The sequence below is a fragment of the Neoarius graeffei genome, chromosome 9, assembly GCF_027579695.1.
Source record: "Neoarius graeffei isolate fNeoGra1 chromosome 9, fNeoGra1.pri, whole genome shotgun sequence".
Lineage (NCBI taxonomy): Eukaryota > Metazoa > Chordata > Actinopteri > Siluriformes > Ariidae > Neoarius > Neoarius graeffei.
In genome coordinates, this window is record NC_083577.1 from 12,578,344 (window position 1) to 12,599,810 (window position 21,467).

Sequence of the window (21,467 nt, forward strand, 5' to 3'; positions counted from 1 at the left end):
TATGCGTCTGAAGTCATAACTCATCAGGGGAAATCGTGTCCGCATTGGCATGTTCAAAAAACAACCTCGCGTCAACAATGATACCACACACAAGAAAAAAAAACAGTCAGGCTACTCAACAACCAACCCGGCAGCAGCAGTCGTTGTCATATCGGTTTATTTTATCTTTGATGTAAACACAACACTTCGGATATGCAAATGCTTCCCGTTACACACGATTGCTATGTCAATAAACATCATTTTGCCAATATTTTAGAGACCCCCCAACATTTCCCAAATCATGTTTTCAAGGGATCTCATGTCTGTTTCAGGGGATCTCAGATCCCCCGAGTACCCCCGTAGTTCGAACACTGGTTGTCCTGATTTAGACTGGTGTGTTTTTTTTTTGTTTTTTTTTGGGGGGGGGGGTTGCGCGATGTTGCACCCGGGTCCAGATTAGGGCAGAACCAGCCCTGGCTACATTTCAGGTGTAGTTTGTTTTATGTATGTATGTACTTGCATAGATGTGTACTTGGTCTTCCAATATGGCGACTACCGAAATCTCGCGGCGCGGTGACATCATGCGGGAAGGGTCTATTCCAAAAATTTGGAAGCATGCCACTGTTATCCCTTTAGCTAAGTGTAGTCACCCCAAGGTTCTCAATGACTTTAGACCAGTGGCTCTCACTTCACTGGTGATGAAGTCATTTGAGAAACTGGTTAAGTGGGAATTAATGAAACGGGTGGAGCAACAGCTAGATCCTCTCCAGTTTACTTATAGGGCTGCCAGAGGTGTGGAGGATGCTATCCTAACATTGTTAAACTTCCTCTACCACCATTTGGAGGTGCCTAAGACCCATGTCAGGCTTCTTTTTATTGATTTTCATCAGCATTCAACACCATTCAGCCTTATTTGCTGACTGAAAAACTCCAAACCCACTTTAACCTTGAGTCTAACCTCATAGGTTGGATAGTTGATTTTTTGGCAGAGTGGACAGTGTGTAAAAGTTAATGGTGCCCTCTCCTCCATACAAGTTTCACGTACCGGCTCACCTCAGGGCTGTGTGCTCTCCCCCCTTCTCTTCTTGCTATATACAAATGATTGCAAGAGTAATTATGTGAATAGATATTTTTTGAAGTTTGCTGATGACACAGTCATAGTTAGCCTTTTAAACAATGATGAGAAGGGACATGGTTCTGTTGTTGATGATTTTATTGCTTGGTGTAAAGAGTTTTATTTATCTATTAATGTAGCCAAGACCAAAGATATGATGATTGATTTCCGCAGGTCTCAGAAATCTTTTACACATACTGTTATTCAAAACGAAAATGTTGATGTTGTCACAGAATATAGATACTTGGGAACCATTATTGACAACAAATTGTCATTTGAGAGTAACACTGATGCTAGGTGTAAAAAGGCCCAACAGCGACTTTTCTTTTCAAGGAAGATGAAGTCTTTTAATGTGTGTAGGACCTTGATGACTTTATTTTATCAAAGTTTTATTGAATCTGTTTTGTCCTTTTGTATTGTTGTGTGGTATGGTGGTCTGCCACTGACCAGTAAGGGCAGGTTATCAAAGTTAGTTAATGTGGCAGCAAAGGTGGTTGAGGTTCATCTTACCCAGCTGCAAGATATGTATGTAAAACGGGTCATGAGTAAGGCACAACAAATTCTAAAATACTCCGACCACCCACTTTTTGGGGAATTTAGTTTGCTCCCTTCAGGCCGCCATTTTAGAATTCCTGCTGTAAGGACAAGGCGTGCCAGAGATTCTTTTATTTTAGTGGCTATTAGGACCCTTAATTCATTAAGGGGCACCTAATTTTTTTTTCCTCCTATTTTTTTCTGTAGTTACTGTTATTATCATTGTTTAGTGGCAATAACTAACAGTGACAGTTATGGGTTGGGTGGGCTGGTGGGTATATCTATTTGAGTAATGTGTTTGTGTGTAAATATATTTATGAATGTGTCTGTGTGGTCCATGTCCATGTTTTCTTAATTCATGTTCTCTGAATACCCGCTGCACACCAAATTTCCTTTTTTAAAGGATAATAAATCTGAAACTTGAAAATACACAGACATTAAAATGAAAGGCATTGGTGCGTGTATGTGTGCATGTCTTTTATTTTTGGATACAGAAAAAAGTACTCATGAGCACATCCTCATACTTCAGACATGAAATATTCAGATGCAGTATCATGCTTCACAAAAATCTCATCTCATCTCATCTCATTATCTGTAGCCGCTTTATCCTTCTACAGGGTCGCAGGCAAGCTGGAGCCTATCCCAGCTGACCCCGCCTTCACAAAAATACTGTACATATTTTATACTGCAATTTAAAAACACCATGTCATTGGCACTGTCTCACCGCCACAGCGTTTCAGGACTGATCCACCACATAAGACATGATGAGAGAACAAGGCCACGGTTTTTGGTTTCAGTCTACAGTATATTATTCAGTTGACTCCAGAATTACTGGCACACTTCAAGAGAAAAATGATGTATTAATTACATTTTACACACAAAAGTTCAGATTTTCCATTCATACTACTTCAATAACCATAGTAGATGTGATTAACATTCAGAGTTTCCAGAGAAACAGGACATTTCAGACAAAAGTCCTATCAGGTGAAACCACATGTACACTACACAATGATCAGCCATAACATTAAAAAAGTTAATATTGACAAATTTTCTGTTTTAGCCAGCGTTAACTTTTTCAGCAGTTTGTGCTACAGTAGCTCTTCTGTGGGATTGGACCATATGGGCTAGCCTTTGTGCCCCATGCGAATCAGTGAGCCTTCGATACCCATGACCCTGTTGCCGGTTCACCGGTTGTCCCTCCTTGGGCCACTTTTGGTAGGTACTAACCACTGGATACCAGGAACACCCCACAAGATGTGCCATTTTGGAGATGCTCAGACCCAGTCATCTAGCCAACACAATTTGGCCCTTGTCAAAGTCACTCAGATCCTTACGCTTGCCCATTTTTTCTGATTCCAACACATCAACTTCAAGCACTGACTGTTCTCTTGCTGCCTAATACATCCCACTCCTTTACAGGTGCCGTTGTAATGAGATATTTAACAGTTATTCCACGAAATTGAGTCATGTATGAGCTGATAGTCGATGAAGCATGTATCTTCGAGTTGGCTATAAGCCATGTACAATGAGATTGAGTGGAAGAACTGTCTTATTCTATCCACATTCACTGGATTTTGAGAAACACAGTATTTTTATTTTTAGCAAATGTGGTTAATAAAAACTATGCAAAATGCGTGACAAAATCATTTCTGCTTAGGCAGACTTCTTAAAAAGCTATCGAAGGCTGCACTAATTAAATTTAGTATTGTTGTTTTGTTTTTTGTATAAAGTGCCATCTTTCTGTCATGCCGAGGTATAGAATAGCTTTAGACATTTAATTATTCCTTGCACATTTCAGTTATGTAATTTTCAAACTTCTTTGAGCTTTTGAACCAGTCTTAAAAAAAAAATAATAATAATAAATATAAACAAATTTTAATGCTTAAAAATGAAGAAAGCAAATGACAGGAGCAATTTGTGAAAAATGCTATAATTCTTAAAAAAATTAAAAAAAAGATACGTTCTTACTGTCAAATACTTTTATTCCATATTTTGTTGCTTTTTTTTTATTTTGGGGGGTTTTGTTTTCAAGTAGTTTTAATTTCATCCTTGGTTGGTTTAGCAGCACGCTCCACCGTTTTATTTTTCTGTACTCACGGTATCTGAGCTGATAGCCTAGTAGTAGAGTAGCCAATCAGAGCGCGCGATTGCTCATATCCAGTGAATATGGACAGAATAATCAAATTTTATTCACTTCCCCTGGCTGATTGGTGTATACTGTATATATAAAATGTGTGCATATGGAGTTCCTTGATCTGAATGTCCAGTATGTGTTTGCAGTCATTATCTTTATCGATGGCCGAGTCAGAACCTCCTGGCAAAGGCAAACATGTTCAAGGATGGAATGTATGAGAGTATCTGTGTACGTAGTACAAAATTAGCATCATTTAAAACACAAACTTTTAAAAGCTGTGCTCAAAAATAATTTAAAAAAAACCCTTTCCATCATGCATCCCCATGAAGAAATAAAAAAAAAGGACAGAAAATGTTTTTTTAAAAACCTGATTCATTCCATCACAACAAGGATATTTTACGTCTATTATTTGCATCATGAATCCTGCTGCTTTCATTTTTCACCATAAAACCTGGTTGCTTCAAGCCAGTATGTTATGACTGGGCCATAGATGTATCTGGCAAAAAAAAAAAAATCACCACCACCACCAGTGCAAACATACATCCCTGAAATGCATCTCTACACAGCAATTGGAGCAGGACAGAAATTGTGCTTGTTTGTGGGCGTGGCCTGTCAAGTTAAGTTCAAGTTCTAAGAATAAACAGATGGAATTCCATAAAGCTTCTTAAACAAACTCATAAAGCATTACAAATTAAATCATGCAATTTGTGTTGACTGAGTTTTGTTTGACATTATGATGATATTCTTGATGCAAGTTCAATCTATGGTTAAATCATAACCTCCTGGTAGAAGCAACCAGGTTTTTGTGCAGAAATGCTGCATCAAAAGTTGCAGAATTCAGGGTGAAAACCATGTGTGCATTATATCTTACATACTCGGCTTCGTATTAGCTTTGTTCTTGGATTATATTAGCAAAGCGAGCGAGCTCAACTCGCTATATACTCTCATTTGAGGCACCAACGCTCTCCGCTACATCCCTCCATGCTTTATTATTCTTATGACCAGATACTGTAATATGAAATTTAAAAAATAAATAAATTTAAATAAACATTGCAAGGTTTACTTCCATTTTTGTGTCAAAAAATAAATTGGAACTAATCACAGCTTGTGAACGGGGAACCGATAATACATCATACCACTAAAGCCAATTGTTTAGGACGGTCGCTTTACTATTAGGTCTCGTAGGTACATCGAATTGAGAAAATCTCCATTCAAATGTTGCTGAAATTACAGCTCCGTGTTGCGCACGCGTCCAGAAAATGAAATATCTATCGCTTTGGTGCTTGCTCATGTAAACAGAGTGTTGGTCTCTAGGTTCTGAATCCTACTGGAAATCTGTGGTTTGCTGTTTCTATAGTAACAACTCATCCACTAATACACGGTTTCTTCCTCATGTCGTCTCAAAGTTGGAGTCAGTACAAAAACATTTTAGAGTTCCAAACATTTGTTTGTTTTCTTTTCCTCAGCACAAAATTAAATGTGTGTGTGTGTGTGTGTGTTGGGGGGGGGGGGGGGGGGGTTTAATCTGAGCAGCATAAGAGAGCACTTTTCAGATTAAAAAAGAGAACATAAATAATGAAGGCTACTGGGTTTTGGTGCAAAATTACGAAGCAAGTGTACAGAAGAACTGTGGCTGGTTCTGCAAGATGCTCAGTAAAACCTACAGCTCATAAAACTGCACTCGTTGTACCTGAGACTACCATTTTTTTTTTTTAAACCAAAGGGTCGTCTCACACCAAATATTGACTTTGTTTCATTTATTATGGCTTACTGATGACTGTTTTATAGTATTTTTTTTTTAAATGTTGAAACATTTCATTTCTTTTAAGCCATTTTTGGTCTACAGCATTTCTTTAAACATGCCTAAGACTTTTGCACAGTATTGTAAATATTTCTGTAAAGCTGTTTTATGACAATGTCATTTGTTAAAAGTACTATACAAACAAAACAAAAAACTGAATCTCGTTAAATCATTACAGGAAGGTCAATGGAGTTATATTATTTTCATATAGGGGTGCCAAAATTTCTGAAAATACTTCTTTGAAGAAAAATCAGCCCATTAAAAAAATATATATATATTGCATATAAATAAAAACATACACCATTCCTGTGTGTGAGAGCTCAAAATATGACTTAACCGTGTTAAGTCATACTCATCTTTATGAGGGGTGCCATTAATTCTAGATTTCATAAAAATACTTTCTCATGAAACAAAACACTGTATGGTAGAGAAACACCGAACACTCAGTATCTGTAGAGGCAGCCGTGCTTTGATCCGTCTGTAACCTTGCTCCTGTGATGGAGCAGAGTTCGACCTGGTGCTGGAGAGGGTTTCCCAACTCAGTAGACTATTTTCCAGTGTGTTGGCTGTTCACACTCTTTTTCTGCATCCCCACAGAATCGGTTGTAGGTGGTTTTAGGGTCAAAGCCCAGAATCTCTCTCTCCTCGTGGATGCGGAAGGAGAAAGTCGAAACTGAGGTCCCGATGAAGTACCTGAGGAACAAGGCGGACAGTGCAGCGAACGATTACATTAGTCAGTCAATAGGACTACACACACACACACACACACACACACAGTTTCAAGAGCATTTTGTTTTGTTCTACAAATCATAAATTGCTCGAAGTGCCACACCATTCCAAAGGTTTCCCGAGCCACCAATTTATTTGTCTCATCTCATCTCATTATCTCTAGCCGCTTTATCCTTCTACAGGGTCGCAGGCAAGCTGGAGCCTATCCCAGCTGACTATGGGCGAAAGGCGGGGTACACCCTGGCCAAGTCGCCAGGTCATCACAGGGCTGACACATAGACACAGACAACCATTCACACTCACATTCACACCTACGGTCAATTTAGAGTCACCAGTTAACCTAACCTGCATGTCTTTGGACTGTGGGGGAAACCGGAGCACCCGGAGGAAACCCACACGGGGAGAACATGCAAACTCCGCACAGAAAGGCCCTCGCCGGCCCCGGGGCTCGAACCCAGGACCTTCTTGCTGTGAGGCAACAGCGCTAACCACTACACCACCGTGCCGCCCCCAATTTATTTGTTTCCCTCTGAATTCATAAGACAGCGTAAGGTTTAACACTCCATGTTGTGCTGTTTTAGGAAAACAATCACCAACCTGAGTGGTGTAATGAAGAGGTATTGGTTACTCTAACCACACCGAAATGCATGATTTTGCAATAACAGCAGTGAGGGGTTTTTAAATTTGTTTATTTGGCTTATACCATGATTGCAATTTTTCTATTAATTAAAGAAAGATTTTATACTTTACCTGTCAGATATGTCCACAAGCACCAGTGACCGGTGGTTTTCTCTGCCTACACGTATGGTCTCTGTCGGCTACTCAATCGCAGAAAAAAAAAACAAAAAACTTGCCTTTCAATGTTCAAGCGATTTATATCATCTCTGCTGCCCAGAATTTGCTGAAAATCCAATTATTTCTTCATCACGAAATTATCTTTGATTCGGGTCATGACTGGAACCAATGCCATATTTGTTGATTGATTCTCGTGTTATGATTGGCTGAGCCGAACCACGTGACCATGCCATAGCGTATGTAGTTACACCATGTAGTTATGTTACAGAGCCAGGCAGCGTACTACAGAGGGGAAGTGAGAAAGCCAAAACACACGCACCTGGAGAGAAATTTCATACATATTTTGCAAGTATTTTACAGGGAAATGGTTTGTAATTTATTAGCTGAGAATGCACCAGAAGGCATGTAAATTTCAAAATTTTCTGAGGGGAGTGCCCCTACACCCATCTAGTATTTGCTGCTGCAAATTCCAGAGCCGCCTACGACTTTTTTTTTTTTAAGCCGGCTACTCCAGATTTTCTGGAGAACCCTGTCCATTTACAATTACATTTAACATCAACGAAACACATTCTCGCTTATGTTATAGCAGCTAGAAAGACTCCTTCCATCACTCATCATTCTTTTCCCACACTCTCTTGAATGTAATAAGACAAATAATAATAATCACAGCTTGTCATGTGACCAAGAAACTGCGAGGACGTGTCAAATCCTCTGTCCTTAAGAAGTTACCTTCAACACTATACATGTTAACTAAACGTTTCCTAACAGCAAACTTCACCATATCAACAACTACACATGATTTATCATTTATCCATGAATCCAACAGCACAGTGGTATAAGGATGAGGTGTGCTGGAGGAGGAAATTAAATCAGCGACAGGATGGTGTGATGAGACCATTGTTCATTCATGAACAGCTGTGAAAGTCAGTTCTTGTTCTCACTTACGTTACATCAGCTATAAAGAGTTATTCCCTCACTAGCCTGTCTTGTGAAGTTAATAAATAAATAGCTAGTCATTTTTACGCTTTCGCAGCAAACTCCTCAGTCCTACAAACTATCGGGTAATTTTTAAATTGTTTTTAATCTCAACCCTGACCAGTGATCCAAGAAATTTAGAAAATCTGAGCACTAAAAATGCCAAAAAGGGTGCGTCCGTTAATCCTTCACTAATCTTTTCTTTGTTGTGATTCATCTGCACTGAAAGCATGACACAGCAAGACTCAAACACAGCGAGATGCCCGAGTTGGGGAGGGGAAGAAAAAAAAATTTTTTTTCCACTCAATGAAACTGGTTTATGGGTGATTCTTAGACTACGGGCACTTTTATGTCCTTTGATCATATTTTATGAAAGAAAGAAAAGTTATCTTTACAATGAGAGTGTTTTAAGAAATTTGTACTGGTAGTGTATGATGACTTTTTCACCTTTTTCAACATCATTATATATGCAAATGTTGCTGTTTTGTGGTTGTCCCACACCCAGACTTTTGATCTTCAATGATAAAAATTAATTGTAAAAAAATTTTTTTTCTAATGTTTTAAAATGTCACTGAATAAAGTATCAGTAAAATAATCAAAACATAATTGGGGTATTCGAGGTCATTCAACTGTTTGTGGTTTTTTTAACCAAATGTAGTTGTCCCACACTATTGCTGCAATTTCCACCACAACACTGTAATGTCCCTTTAAAAGGTTTGTATGAAAGATTGTTTGGGTAGTTTCTGTGGAGACGAACAGTGACACCAGAGAACATGTCTGATATGGAGGGAATTTTGACTTCATCCATCAACTTTTGAAGAAAAGCCAAGGTAAATATAGCTTGAAATGAAAATATTTTTATTGCATGTAATTTCCAGACATGCCGTAACGTCAACTGAGTTTGTAAATAAGTTGTTTTTTTAACGCACACAGATGTATTTTGCGTGCACAAAATGCTAGATACCACTTCTTAGCTAATATAAGATGTTAGCGTAGATTTTTCCTCAAAAAACTGTAGGATTGTAATTTCCACCACCGTAATTTCCACCACATTGCATTCTTGGGTGGAAATTACAAATGGTGTGGTGGAAATTACATTTATGCATGCAGGCGAAATTCTTAGATCCCCATACACTGCCTTTGCTCTCTCACACACTCATCTCATGCTCTCCCCACACATTCAGCCTATGCACACACACAGTCTACTCTTCCCCCATCACATCCTGTCCATGCTCTCCCACATCCATATCACTGAATGCTCTCTCACACCACAGACACGCATAGACCCCAACTACCTCATGCCCCTTCACATTACCCCACTCATAGCTCACTTCTCACTGACACACACAAAGTTCATGGTGCCCATCGCATCCAGTATAGTCCATGTTGTCCCACACACTCCATCTCCCTTTCACAGAGAGCCCATGTCCAGGCCAACCACCACGGCAGTGTACCCTCACACACACACACGCTCCTCGCTTAGCTCAGAAAACTGTGAGTAATCAGAATGTTTCAATATCTCATCCAAATGTCTTCAGGTTTACTTGATTGCAAGTTCACATGATGGCTGTGATGTGACGTTTTCTTTCTTTATTGTGAATACTGTTCCCAGCCCAATGACTTGTGTTCTCATTGTGACAACTCCAGCCGCTGCCTTATTTTGTTTGTTTGTTTGTTTTTAGTGTTCCTGATTAACCATTCACATGCCAACAATGGTCATGCTCTCTTGGCCAACAATGGTCATGCTCTCAGGACAAACCTCCCTCTCTCTGTGTTCAGAATACTTTTCATGATACTGTCAAGACTACTGTTTGTGAACGGTTTCAAAATACTGTTCATGTTGTATGCAATATATGATATGAAATGTATATGAAGTTGTCTTTTTAAAAAGAAAGGTTCAAACATACTAAATGAATTTGTTGAATGGAATTGGGTGCTTCATAAAGTTTTAAAATAAAAGTTTTGTTTTTCTATGGGGTCCATTTATTGTAATTTCCACAACAACCAGTAATTTCCACTACGCCTAGTAATTTCCACCACCCCATTTCTTTTTAAACAAATAGTTACAAAACTCTAATCACTCATTAAAAACATCTGCATAATTTATGAGGTAATGTTCCACTTCAAGTAAAAACACAAGTAGTTACTCCTTGAAGTGTATCTAACCATTCCAATGTTATATCTCAGGCTGTGGTGGACATAAGATTCGTGTTTGGTCCTCACAATTAATTTTCCTAATCCATAAATTCATGGGAATTACAATATAGGCATAAACTGCTAAAACTATATATGAAATTGGTCTTCCAGTGAAAAGAAATGATGTGTATCATACTATTTTAAAATAAATGACTATTTACATGTGATAGAAATTACATTTGTGCAAGGGGAGTCGGGAAATCTGTTAAAAATCACCAACTTGTCTTAGAATATCAGTGTGTTCTCTTATGAACCATCAAACTAGACTAGTTGTGTTTACCTATCCCAGTGTGACAATTTATATTTTCACACTTTTTTCCCCTTCAAGTTCACAAGGCCAATAGTGCCCATAGTTAAAGAATCACCCTTATATAGATGTGTTGGCGTCAGAAAAATTCACATCTTTCTGATTTCACTGTTAAGATATGAGCTTTTAACATTGCTTTCATTACTAAAAACTCATGAAAGTTCTTTTGCTGTTTGTCCAAGTTGTTATCAGTGTTGCAGTTGATTCACCAAACCTCGAACCCAGTCTCGAGTCCTCAATGGTCAAGCCTGAGTCAAGTCCAAGACATTAAAGAAAATTTCGAGTCAAGTCCACTATTGATCTGAGTCGAGTCTGAGAACAAGACTCCAACTGCACCATTTGATGGTGGCTGTTGCTGCCTTTATGTGAAACTGTCTCTGCTACTGTGTTGGACTAACGTTACTGCTCGACTGCCCCAAACCAATCTGGCCATTTTCCTCGGACCTCTCTTATCAACAAGGTGTTTGTTTCCATCCACAGAACTGTCGCTCACTCACTTGATGCTTTTTGTTTTTCGCACCATTCTGTGTAAACTCTAGAGACTGTTGTGTGTGAAAACCCCAGGAGATCAGCAGTTTCTGAAATACTCAAACCAACACCCATGCCACAGTGAAAGTCACACTCCCCCCCCATTCTGATGTTTGAAGTGAACATTAACTGAAGCTCTTGATTTCTATCTGTGATTTTATGCATCAAGGGATCGGCTGATTAGAGAACTGCATAAAACAGTTATGCAGTTCTCTAATCAGCCTAATAAAGTGGCCAGTGAGTGTATAACTTAATGCCTTAACATGTTAACTCTGCCACCTTGATTTTGCCCCAAGGCAATACAAAATTTTACACCAAAAGTTTCAAAAAGTGATTTTTTTTTGCATTATAACATTTTATAAAATAGCTTTGGTCTTTATTGCAGATCAGTCCTAAAGGGTTCCTGATGTTTTGTCACGGGTGTGACCGAAACATGCCCCATGCACTGAACCTCATGAAAGAATGGAATTTTTCTCTCTCAAGCTAACAATGGCTATACAGAGGGACAGGTTTATTCAGTTCAGTCTGAAAAAACATGACCTTTTCAGTGATGCAAGATGTAAAGACAACACACACAAAAAAAATACTTTGAGCACGAGTGTAAATTTCTCACTGCTAACAGTTGGAGTGTGACTTTACAGAAAAATCAACATGCTGCACGGACAAACATTCACACTTTCTAATAATAATAATTTACATTGTGTGTTCCCTGAAATCTCAGGACTATGCTCATCTGCACTTAGGAGGTTACAGCCGAGGCCCAGCAAGGGAGGGGGGGAGACAGAACAAGAATAGATCCTGTGCTTTGCACTGCATCACTAATAATAAGGACTAGAAGTAAAGGAGAAAAAGAAAAATAGGAAAGGGAAAGAAAGGAATAGACAGACAAATAGACAGATAGAGAAGATGAAAGAGACCAAGAGTGTTTGTGAGAAAAGCAGAAAGAAATAAGTAAAAATTATTTAAAATGGAAAGAAAGGCTAGTGTTTTAGTAAGATAGACAGTATGGAAAATACAAAAAAAAAAAAAGCAGCAATTTCTAAATTGACTGACTTGTATTTCATTGCAGACAGAATGAACCCAAGATATTTCATGTTTTGTTGGTCAACTTCAATTCATTTGTTAATATACATCCATTCCTGTGTTTCAGGCCTGAAACACATTCCAAATAAAAGTTGAGACGCGAGCAATTTAGGGCTAGTAATGAGGTAAAACAATTAAATAATGATGTGATTTGAAACGGCTGATCGTAATCATGATTTGGGACAAAATCAGTATCCAGGAAAGGCCTAGTCTTTGAGGAACAAAGATGTGCCAAGGCTCTCCAGTTTGTCAACAAATGCCTGAGAAAATGATTCAAATGTTTAAAAACAAAATGTTCCTCAAAGAAAGATAGGAAGGGATTTGGATATTTCACCCTCTATGGTGAAGAATATCATTAAACGAATCAAGGAATCTGGAGGAACTTGTGTGTAAAGGGCAAGGGCTCAAGCCTAAGCTGAACACCTGTGATCCCCAATCCCTCAGATGGCACTGCATTAAGAACAGTCATTCATCTACAGTGCCTTGAAAAAGTATTCATACCCCTTGAACTTTTTCACATGTTTCCACCTTACAACCACGAACTTAAGTTTTGTATTGAGATTTTATGTGATAGACCAACACAGAGTAGCACATAATTGTGAAGTGAAACGAAAATGATAAATGGTCTTCAAAATTTTAAACAAATAAAAATCTGAAAAATGTGGTGTGCATTAGTATTCAGCCCCCTGTACTCTGATACCTCTAAATACAATCCAGTGCAATCAATTGCCTTCAGAAGTCATCTAATTAGTTAATAGAGTCCTACTGTGTGTAATTTACTCTCAGCATAAATACACCTGTGAAGGCCTCAGTGGTTTGTTAGAGAACACTGAAGAACAAAGAACTCACCAGACAGGTCAGGAATAAAGTTCTGGAGAAGTTTAAAGCAGGGTTAGGTTATAAAAAAATATCCCAAGCTCTGAACATCTCAAGAAGCACTGTTCAATCCATCATCCAAAAATGGAAAAAGTATGGCACAACTGCAAACCTACCAAAACATGGCCGTCCACCTAAACTGACAGAGCGAGCAAGGAGAGCACTGGTCGGAGAAGCAGCCAAGAGGCCCATGATCACTCTGGAGGAGCTGCAGAAATCCACAGCTCAGGTGGGAGAATCTGTGCACAGGACAACTATAAGTCGTACACTCCACAAATCTGACCTTTTTGGAAGAGTGGCAAGAAGAAAGCCATTGTTGAAAGACAGGCATAAGAAGTCCCGTTTGCAGTTTGCCAGAAGCCATGTAGGGGACACAGCAAACATGTGGAAGAAGGTGCTTTGGTCAGATGAGACCAAAGTTGAACTTTTTGGCCTAAATGCAAAGTGCTATGTGTGGCGGAAAACTAACACTGCTCATCACCCTGCACACACCATCCCCACTGTGAAACATGGTGGTGGCAGCATCATGCTATGGGGATGCTTTTCTTCAGCAGGGACAGGGAAGCTGGTCAGAGTTGATGGGAAGATGGATGGAGCTAAATACAGGGCAATCCTGGAAGAAAACCTGTTGGAGGCTGCAAAAGACTTGAGACTGGGAAGGAGATTCACCTTCCAGCAAGACAATGACCCTAAACATACAGCCAGAGCTACAATGGAATGGTTTAGATCAAAGAATATTCATGTGTTAGAATGGCCCAGTCAAAGTCCAGACCTAAATCCCATTGAGCATCTGTGGCAAGACTTGAAGATTGCTGTTCACAGACGCTCTCCATCCAATCTGGCTGAGCTTGAGCTATTTTGCAAAGAAGAATGGGCAAAAATTTCAGTGTCTAGATGTGCAAAGCTGGTAGAGACATACCACAAAAGACTTGTAGCTGTAATTGCAGCAAAAGATGGCTCTACAAAGTATTGACGCAGGGGGGCTGAACACTAATGCACATCACATTTTTCAGAGTTTTATTTGTTTAAAATTTTGAAGACCATTTATCCTTTTCGTTTCACTTGACAATTATGTGCTACTCTGTGTTGGTCTATCACATAATATCTCAATACAAAACTTTTAAGTTCATGGTTGTAAGGTGGAAAAATGTGAAAAAGTTCAAGGGGTATAAATACTTTTTTCAAGGCACTGTATAGCTGATAGAACCACATGGGCTCAGGATTACTTTGGAAAACCTTTGACAAGCTACAATACAGAGTTCCAGCCACAAACACCAGTTAAAACTTTACTGTGCAAAAAGGAAGCCTTATGTTAACTGTGTCCAGAAGCACTGTCGACTTCTCTGGACTCAAAGGTATCTGGGATGGACCATCACACAGTGGAAACATGTATTGTGGTCAGATGAAATCAGTATTCCAGGTCTTTTTTGGAAGAAATGGATGCTGTGTGCTCCAGACCAAAGACGAAAAGGACCATCCAGACTGTTACCAGGAACAAAAAGCCAGGGTGTCATGGTATGGGGTTGTGTCAGTACCCTTGGCAAAGGTAACTTACACTTCTGTGATGGAGCATTAATGCAGAAAGTCAAAAAGTCAAAGTCCCTCTCACGCCAGAATCTGGTCTTCCCAGGCAGTCTCCGGTCCCAGTACTAACCAACTCTTTAAGGCGTATGAGTGCGGCACCAATCTCCGTTTCAATAGCCCTCTGCCTCTCGCCTACATGGCTAGGGTTACAGTAGAGGACTAGTCCTCTGATAACCGTGAGAGTTTGACTTCCCCACTCACATCTACCGTGTATTGCAGCATGCCTTGCCAGACGGTAGTTTATGATGGTCTTTGGTATAACCCGACCGCGAGTAGAACTCGCGATCTCCTGGTTGAGGGGCGGACACACTAACCACTCGGCCAGCTCACGGAGCATTAATGCAGAAAAGTACACAAAGATTTTGGAGCAACATATGCTGCCTTCAAGACATTTTTTCCAGGGAGATTTCAACAAGACAATGCAAAACCATATTTTGCACACATTACAATGGCATGGCTGTGGAAGGAGAAGGCATGTCCCCTCTGTCCCCAGTAGAGAATGTGTGGAGAATTTTGACATGAAAAATACGACCCTGTACTGTTACACACCTTAAGACCTATTTGCAGGAAGAACGGAACAAAATAACACCTGAAAAGCTTCATCAGTTCAGTCCCTAAATATCTTTTAAGTGTTGTAAGAAGGAATGGGAACATTATAAAGTGAGAAATTCTTTACTGTCCCAACATTTTTGAAACATGTTGCAAGAATCAGAACTAAAGTGTTGATTTTGAAAGAACAATAAAATCCATGAGGTAAAACATCAAATAATATGGTGATGTATTGTTTTGAGTGCAATACAGGTCAAAGATTACGGACAAATCATTGTTTTTGGTTTTAATCTCAATTTCAGCATACCATCCCAACTTTCTGATTTGGGGAAAAATAAAAGGAGTGAAAATGAAAAAGAAAGAAAAAGAGAGTAAGAAGAAAAGTAGTTTTTGTGTGTGTGTGTGTGTGTGTGTGTGTGTGCTTTTGTGTGCGTGCTTTTGTGGGTGAGTGAGAGAGAGTCAGACCGGGCGTGTGTGCAGATCCACTGGTCTATAATGGCGACTCCTCCGTCCTTCAGCAGCTCCACCTCGTCTCGACTCGGCTCGTATCTCACCATCTCAGGCAGCAGCATTTTCAGCTTCAGCACCTCTGAAACACACGCACACACAAATAAGTATTCACACCCTCACAGACTGCTCCACATTGCGTCAACAGAAAAATCGACATCTTTTATTCACTTTTGTAGACCAGGGACATAAAAACAAATTAAATATGAGAAAGAAAGAAGAAAGAGAATGAGTTAAATATAAGAGTGATGAAAATAAAATAGAAAGAAAGAAAAGGAACAGAAAAAGAAAAAAGTAAGAAAAATGTAAGAAAAGCAGGAAGGAGGAAAAAAAAAAGAAAGCACAAACAGGAACAAAAAGGTCAATAAAATTAGAAAAAAAAGACGACCATGTGAAAAATAAAGAAAAGTGAACAAATAAGAAACGTTACAAGAAGGAAAAAAGAAATCAAATCAAATTTATTTGTATAGCGCTTTTAACAATAAACATTGTCGCAAAGCAGCTTTACAGAATTTGAACGACTTAAAACATGAGCTAATTTTATCCCTAATCTATCCCCAATGAGCAAGCCTGTGGCGACGGTGGCAAGGAAAAACTCCCTCAGACGACATGAGGAAGAAACCTCGAGAGGAACCAGACTCAAAAGGGAACCCATCCTCATTTGGGCAACAACAGACAGCCTGACTATAATATTAACAGTTTTAACAGGTATAACCCTCAACTGTCCTCATGGGGCCGTCCTTCACAGGAGCGGTGCGATAAAACTCCGACCAGACACAGGGCACCAGGATGGATCAAGCAGGTCCGAGGGGCAGAAGAGGCCAGCATCTCAATCCCAGGATCAACATGTAACTCAGACGGACAGATTGGGGGGGGAAAGAGAGAGAAAGAAAACACAGGTTGTTAGGTATGCCCTAAAAATGACAAGTATTAAATCTGTGTGGTAGGCTAGCAGAGACGAGAGTCTTTACATCAGGCATAACACACAACAATGGCATGTTAATATGGTAAAATATATCATGACCTGCTCTGGCTGGATGCTTGATTGGGTGATGGGAGCACACTCCTCAGCAATGATGAGATGCAGATGGGACCCTTAGGGCTGGCCAAGACAATTCAGTTACATTTTACCGGGTCTGGGACATGCAACAGAATGCCTGATGGCCAATTCCCTGCAGGCTACGATAGCCAGTCGAGGTCTCCATCCTCTCCACCAAAAGATTTTCTGCTGACTCCATGTAACTCAGAGGGACAGATTTGGGGTGGGGGGGAGGGAAAGAAAACACAGGTTGTTAGGTATGCCCAATGTCACCTGAATAAGTAGGAGCAGTATACATATTACACCGAGTACAAGCAGGGACTCCGGCAACTAACTATGACAGCATAACTAAAAGGAGAGAGCCAGAAGGTAACACAGGCATGAGGGAGCCCCGGGACATAAAGCAGCCAGCCACTACACCGTCAACAAACTCGAGTGAGCAAGCGAGTGGGGACTGACAGCATCCATACATCCCAGTTTACCAAAACACTATGTCTGAGGACCCTCCAGATCTACTCCTTTACCTCATAAACACCATTAACAAAAGGCTTGACTAAACAGATATGTTTTCAGCCTAGACTTAAATGCTGAGACTGTGTCTGATTCCTGAACACTACTTGGAAGGCTGTTCCATAACTGTGGGGCTTTGTAAGAAAAGGCTCTGCCCCCTGATGTAGCCTTCACTATACGAGGTACCAGCAGATAGCCTGCACCTTTTGATCTAAGTAGGCGTGGCGGGTCATAGAGGAGCAGAAGTTCACTCAGGTACTGTGGTGCGAGACCATTTAGTGCTTTAAAGGTCAATAGTAGTATTTTATAATCAATACGAAATTTGATTGGGAGCCAATGCAGTGTGGATAAGACAGGCGTGATGTGGTCATATTTTCTAGTTCTAGTAAGGACTCTTGCTGCGGCATTTTGAACTAACTGGAGCTTGTTTATGCACTTATTGGAACATCCAGACAGTAAGGCATTACAATAATCCAACCTGGAGGTAACGAAAGCATGGACTAGTTTTTCTGCATCATGCAATGACATTAAATTTCTTATCTTTGCAATATTTCTGAGATGAAAGAAAGCTATCCGGGTGATGTTATCAATGTGAGTTTCGAATGAAAGACTGGGGTCAATAATCACTCCGAGGTCTTTTACTGCTGCACGTGAAGAAACAGAAAGGCCATCCAGAGTCACTGTGTAATCAGAAAACTTACTTCTAGCTGCATGTGATCCTAGCACAAGTACTTCAGTCTTGTCAGAGTTAAGCAGAAGGAAATTAATAAGCATCCAGTGTCTAATGTCCTTAACACATTCCTCAATTCTATTAAGCTGGTGTCTCTCATCAGGTTTTGCAGAGACATACAACTGTGTGTCATCAGCATAACAGTGAAAACTAATACAATGTTTATGAATAATATCGCCCAGAGGGAACATATAGAGAAAAAAAATCAGAAATCAGAAAGGAGGAAAAATAAAGCAAATAAAAACCTCAAAAGAAATAAAAGACACCCACCGCTGACCATATAACACTCCACTATAACCCCCCCCACACACATACACACTATATTATATATATTCTATATAAAAAACACTACCGCCCCCTACTGGACAGCAACTTTACCTTCATCTTCAGCGTCAGTGGCTATGAACACTTTCTCCAGCTTGAGTTTCTTCATGAGGCTGCGGATTTTCTTCACAGCTCCCTTCAGACTCGGGACATCCTCACGATGACCCCAGATAAAGTCCTTCCTGCGCAGGTGCACACCCAGGTATGGGCCTCCTTTAGCACTGCCCAACTTAGCCTGTTTCTCACACACACACACACACACACCCCTTTATTGGAGGAGCTGCATTAGCTACACTTTAGCAGATAGAAATAGACAAGAACACAAGCTATGAAAAATTGTTGTGTGTGTGTGTGTTCGTTCTTCACCCTCATATGTGTCCAGTCCTCACTGTAGGGTGTGTGGTCCTGTTCATCAGTGGAGTTGAGGTATTTTGCTCTAAACTGGTCTCCAAGAACACGCAGGTGTTTGGCGAACACCATACTGCGCCGGGTCTGAGGAGAGAACACACACACACACACACACACACACACACACACACACCTCAAAATGTGTTCTCATCGAGATCTTTTTGTAAAATTTACCCAGAATTACAACCCCGATTCCAAAAAAGTTGGGACAAAGTACAAATTGTCAATAAAAACGGAATACAATGATGTGGAAGTTTCAAAATTCCACAATTTTATTCAGAATAGAACATAGATGACATATCAAATGTTTAAACTGAGAAAATGTATCATTTAAAGAGAAAAATTAGGTGATTTTAAATTTCATGACAACAACACATCTCAAAGTTGGGACAAGGCCATTTTTACCGCTGTGAGACATCCCCTTTTCTCTTTACAACAGTCTGTAAACGTCTGGGGACTGAGGAGACAAGTTGCTCAAATTTAGGGATAGGAATGTTAACCCATTCTTGTCTAATGTAGGATTCTAGTTGCTCAACTGTCTCAGGTCTTTTTTGTCGTATCTTCCGTTTTATGATGCGCCAAATGTTTTCTATGGGTGAAAGATCTGGACTGCAGGCTGGCCAGTTCAGTACCCGGACCCTTCTTCTACGTAGCCATGATGCTGTAATTGATGCAGCATGTGGTTTGGCATTGTCATGTTGGAAAGTGCAAGGTCTTCCCTGAAAGAGACGTTGTCTGGATGGGAGCATATGTTCCTCTAGAACCTGGATATACCTTTCAGCATTGATGGTGTCTTTCTAGATGTGTAAGCTGCCCATGCCACACCCACTAATGCAACCCCATACCATCAGAGATGCAGGCTTCTGAAGTGAGTGCTGAGAACAACTTGGGTCGTCCTTCTCCTCTTTAGTCCGAATGACAAAGTATCCCTGATTTCCAGAAAGAACTTCAAATTTTGATTCGTCTGACCACAGAACAGTTTTCCACTTTGCCACAGTCCATTTTAAATGAGCCTTGGCCCAGAGAAGACGTCTGCGCTTCTGGATCATGTTTAGATACGGCTTCTTCTTTGAACTATAGAGTTTTAGCTGGCAATGGCGGATGGCACGGTGAATTGTGTTCACAGATAATGTTCTCTGGAAATATTCCTGAGCCCATTTTGTGATTTCCAATACAGAAGCATGCCTGTATGTGATGCAGTGCCATCTAAGGGCCCGAAGATCACGGGCACCCAGTATGGTTTTCCGGCCTTGACCCTTACGCACAGAGATTCTTCCAGATTCTCTGAATCTTTTGATGATCTTATGCACTGTAGATGATGATTCAAACTCTTTGCAATTTTACAGTCAAACTCCTGTCTGATATTGCTCCACTATTTGTCGGCGCAGAATTAGGGGGATTGGTGATCCTCTTCCCATCTTTACTTCTGAGAGCTGCTGCCACTCCAAGATCCTCTTTTTATACCCAGTCATGTTAATGACCTATTGCCAATTGACCTAATGAGTTGCAATTTCATCCTCCAGCTGTTCCTTTTTTGTACCTTTTAACTTTCCCAGCCTCTTATTGCCCCTGTCCCAACTTTTTTGAGATGTGTTGCTGTCATGAAATTTCAAATGAGCCAATATTTGGCATGAAATTTCAAAATGTCTCACTTTTGACATTTGATAATGTTGTCTATGTTCTATTGTGAATACAATATCAGTTTTTGAGATTTGTAAATTATTGCATTCCGTTTTTATTTACAATTTGTACTTTGTCCCAACTTTTTTGGAATCGGGGTTGTATAACAAAGGCAACAAACGTTGAACAAACTTTCCAAAAAAGGACCAACGCACGACATAGCAAATTCCCCATAGGTTACCATGGTTACTCCACTGCACACTGTTGACATCACTATACAGTTTCTTCACCATATAAATGCTGCCCTCCACGTGGAGTATCCACTATACAGGTCCCTGTGAATGAGCTGTTACTATAGAAACGATAAGATATGAAAGCGAGTGCCTTGATATAAACCTGTGATACAGTCAGAGCTGTTGTTCTAGAAACACAGTGCTGCTGAGTCCAGAACTCAGCAGCACTGTGGTGTAATAGTGGTTTAAAATGGTGCACATTCAGATCTCTGGATATTTTTTGAGCTGAAACGAGGTCAAAGCTGTAATGTAATGGAACATAAAGTAACCAGAGTCATGTAAAGTAATGTAACATGTAACATAATGTAAAGTAACAATATAATTTAAAGTAATGTAACAAAAGTCGCGTAACAATGTCAAGCAATTTAACATCACATAAAGTAACAATGTAAGTGTTGCCAGGCAAAACAAACCTCGCCCGCTAGCACTTATGATGAAATGAAGATATCGCGAAAAAAAAATAGGTACCCTATGGGTACATGTGACTACTGCTTATAAATAAAATTGTTTGCTGATACCATGTCCATACAGTAAACATAAAATATATATTTACTCTATGAGGTAGTAATCCAAAAATGAATAATTAAAAAAAAATAATAATAAAAAACCCACAAAAATATACCAAGTGTCTGTACTTTATATTATTCTACTCTTACAGTTTTTGAAACTGAAACCTCCGAACCAAGGCTGACATACACACACTGTCGCCATGACCAAAACTCTCATTTCCCGGAAATGGCCCAGTGCTAGAGCTCAGTGGAACACACTTTCCCTCTGCAATAAGCATAAACATGTCTGAAAGCGATTTCTTTACCTCCAACATTTATTTCGAACGGTGAACTATCAAACGGT

At 39.8% G+C, this 21,467-nt stretch overlaps 1 protein-coding gene across 3 annotated transcripts in view; it reads right to left on the minus strand.

Annotated features, from left to right (window-relative positions):
• Positions 1–2,091: 2,091 nt before the first annotated feature.
• The window catches only part of pofut2 (protein O-fucosyltransferase 2), a 52,494-nt gene continuing 33,118 nt past the window's right edge, over positions 2,092–21,467 (minus strand). For 2 of the 3 annotated variants that reach the window (XM_060929011.1, XM_060929013.1), the window contains 4 exons: positions 18,661–18,786; positions 18,349–18,529; positions 15,650–15,773; positions 2,092–6,255 (listed from right to left, as the gene is read on the minus strand). In XM_060929011.1, the coding sequence (XP_060784994.1) occupies positions 6,102–6,255; positions 15,650–15,773; positions 18,349–18,529; positions 18,661–18,786 (585 nt within the window). In that variant the 3' untranslated portion in view covers positions 2,092–6,101. The other variant, XM_060929012.1, reaches the window with a different exon arrangement.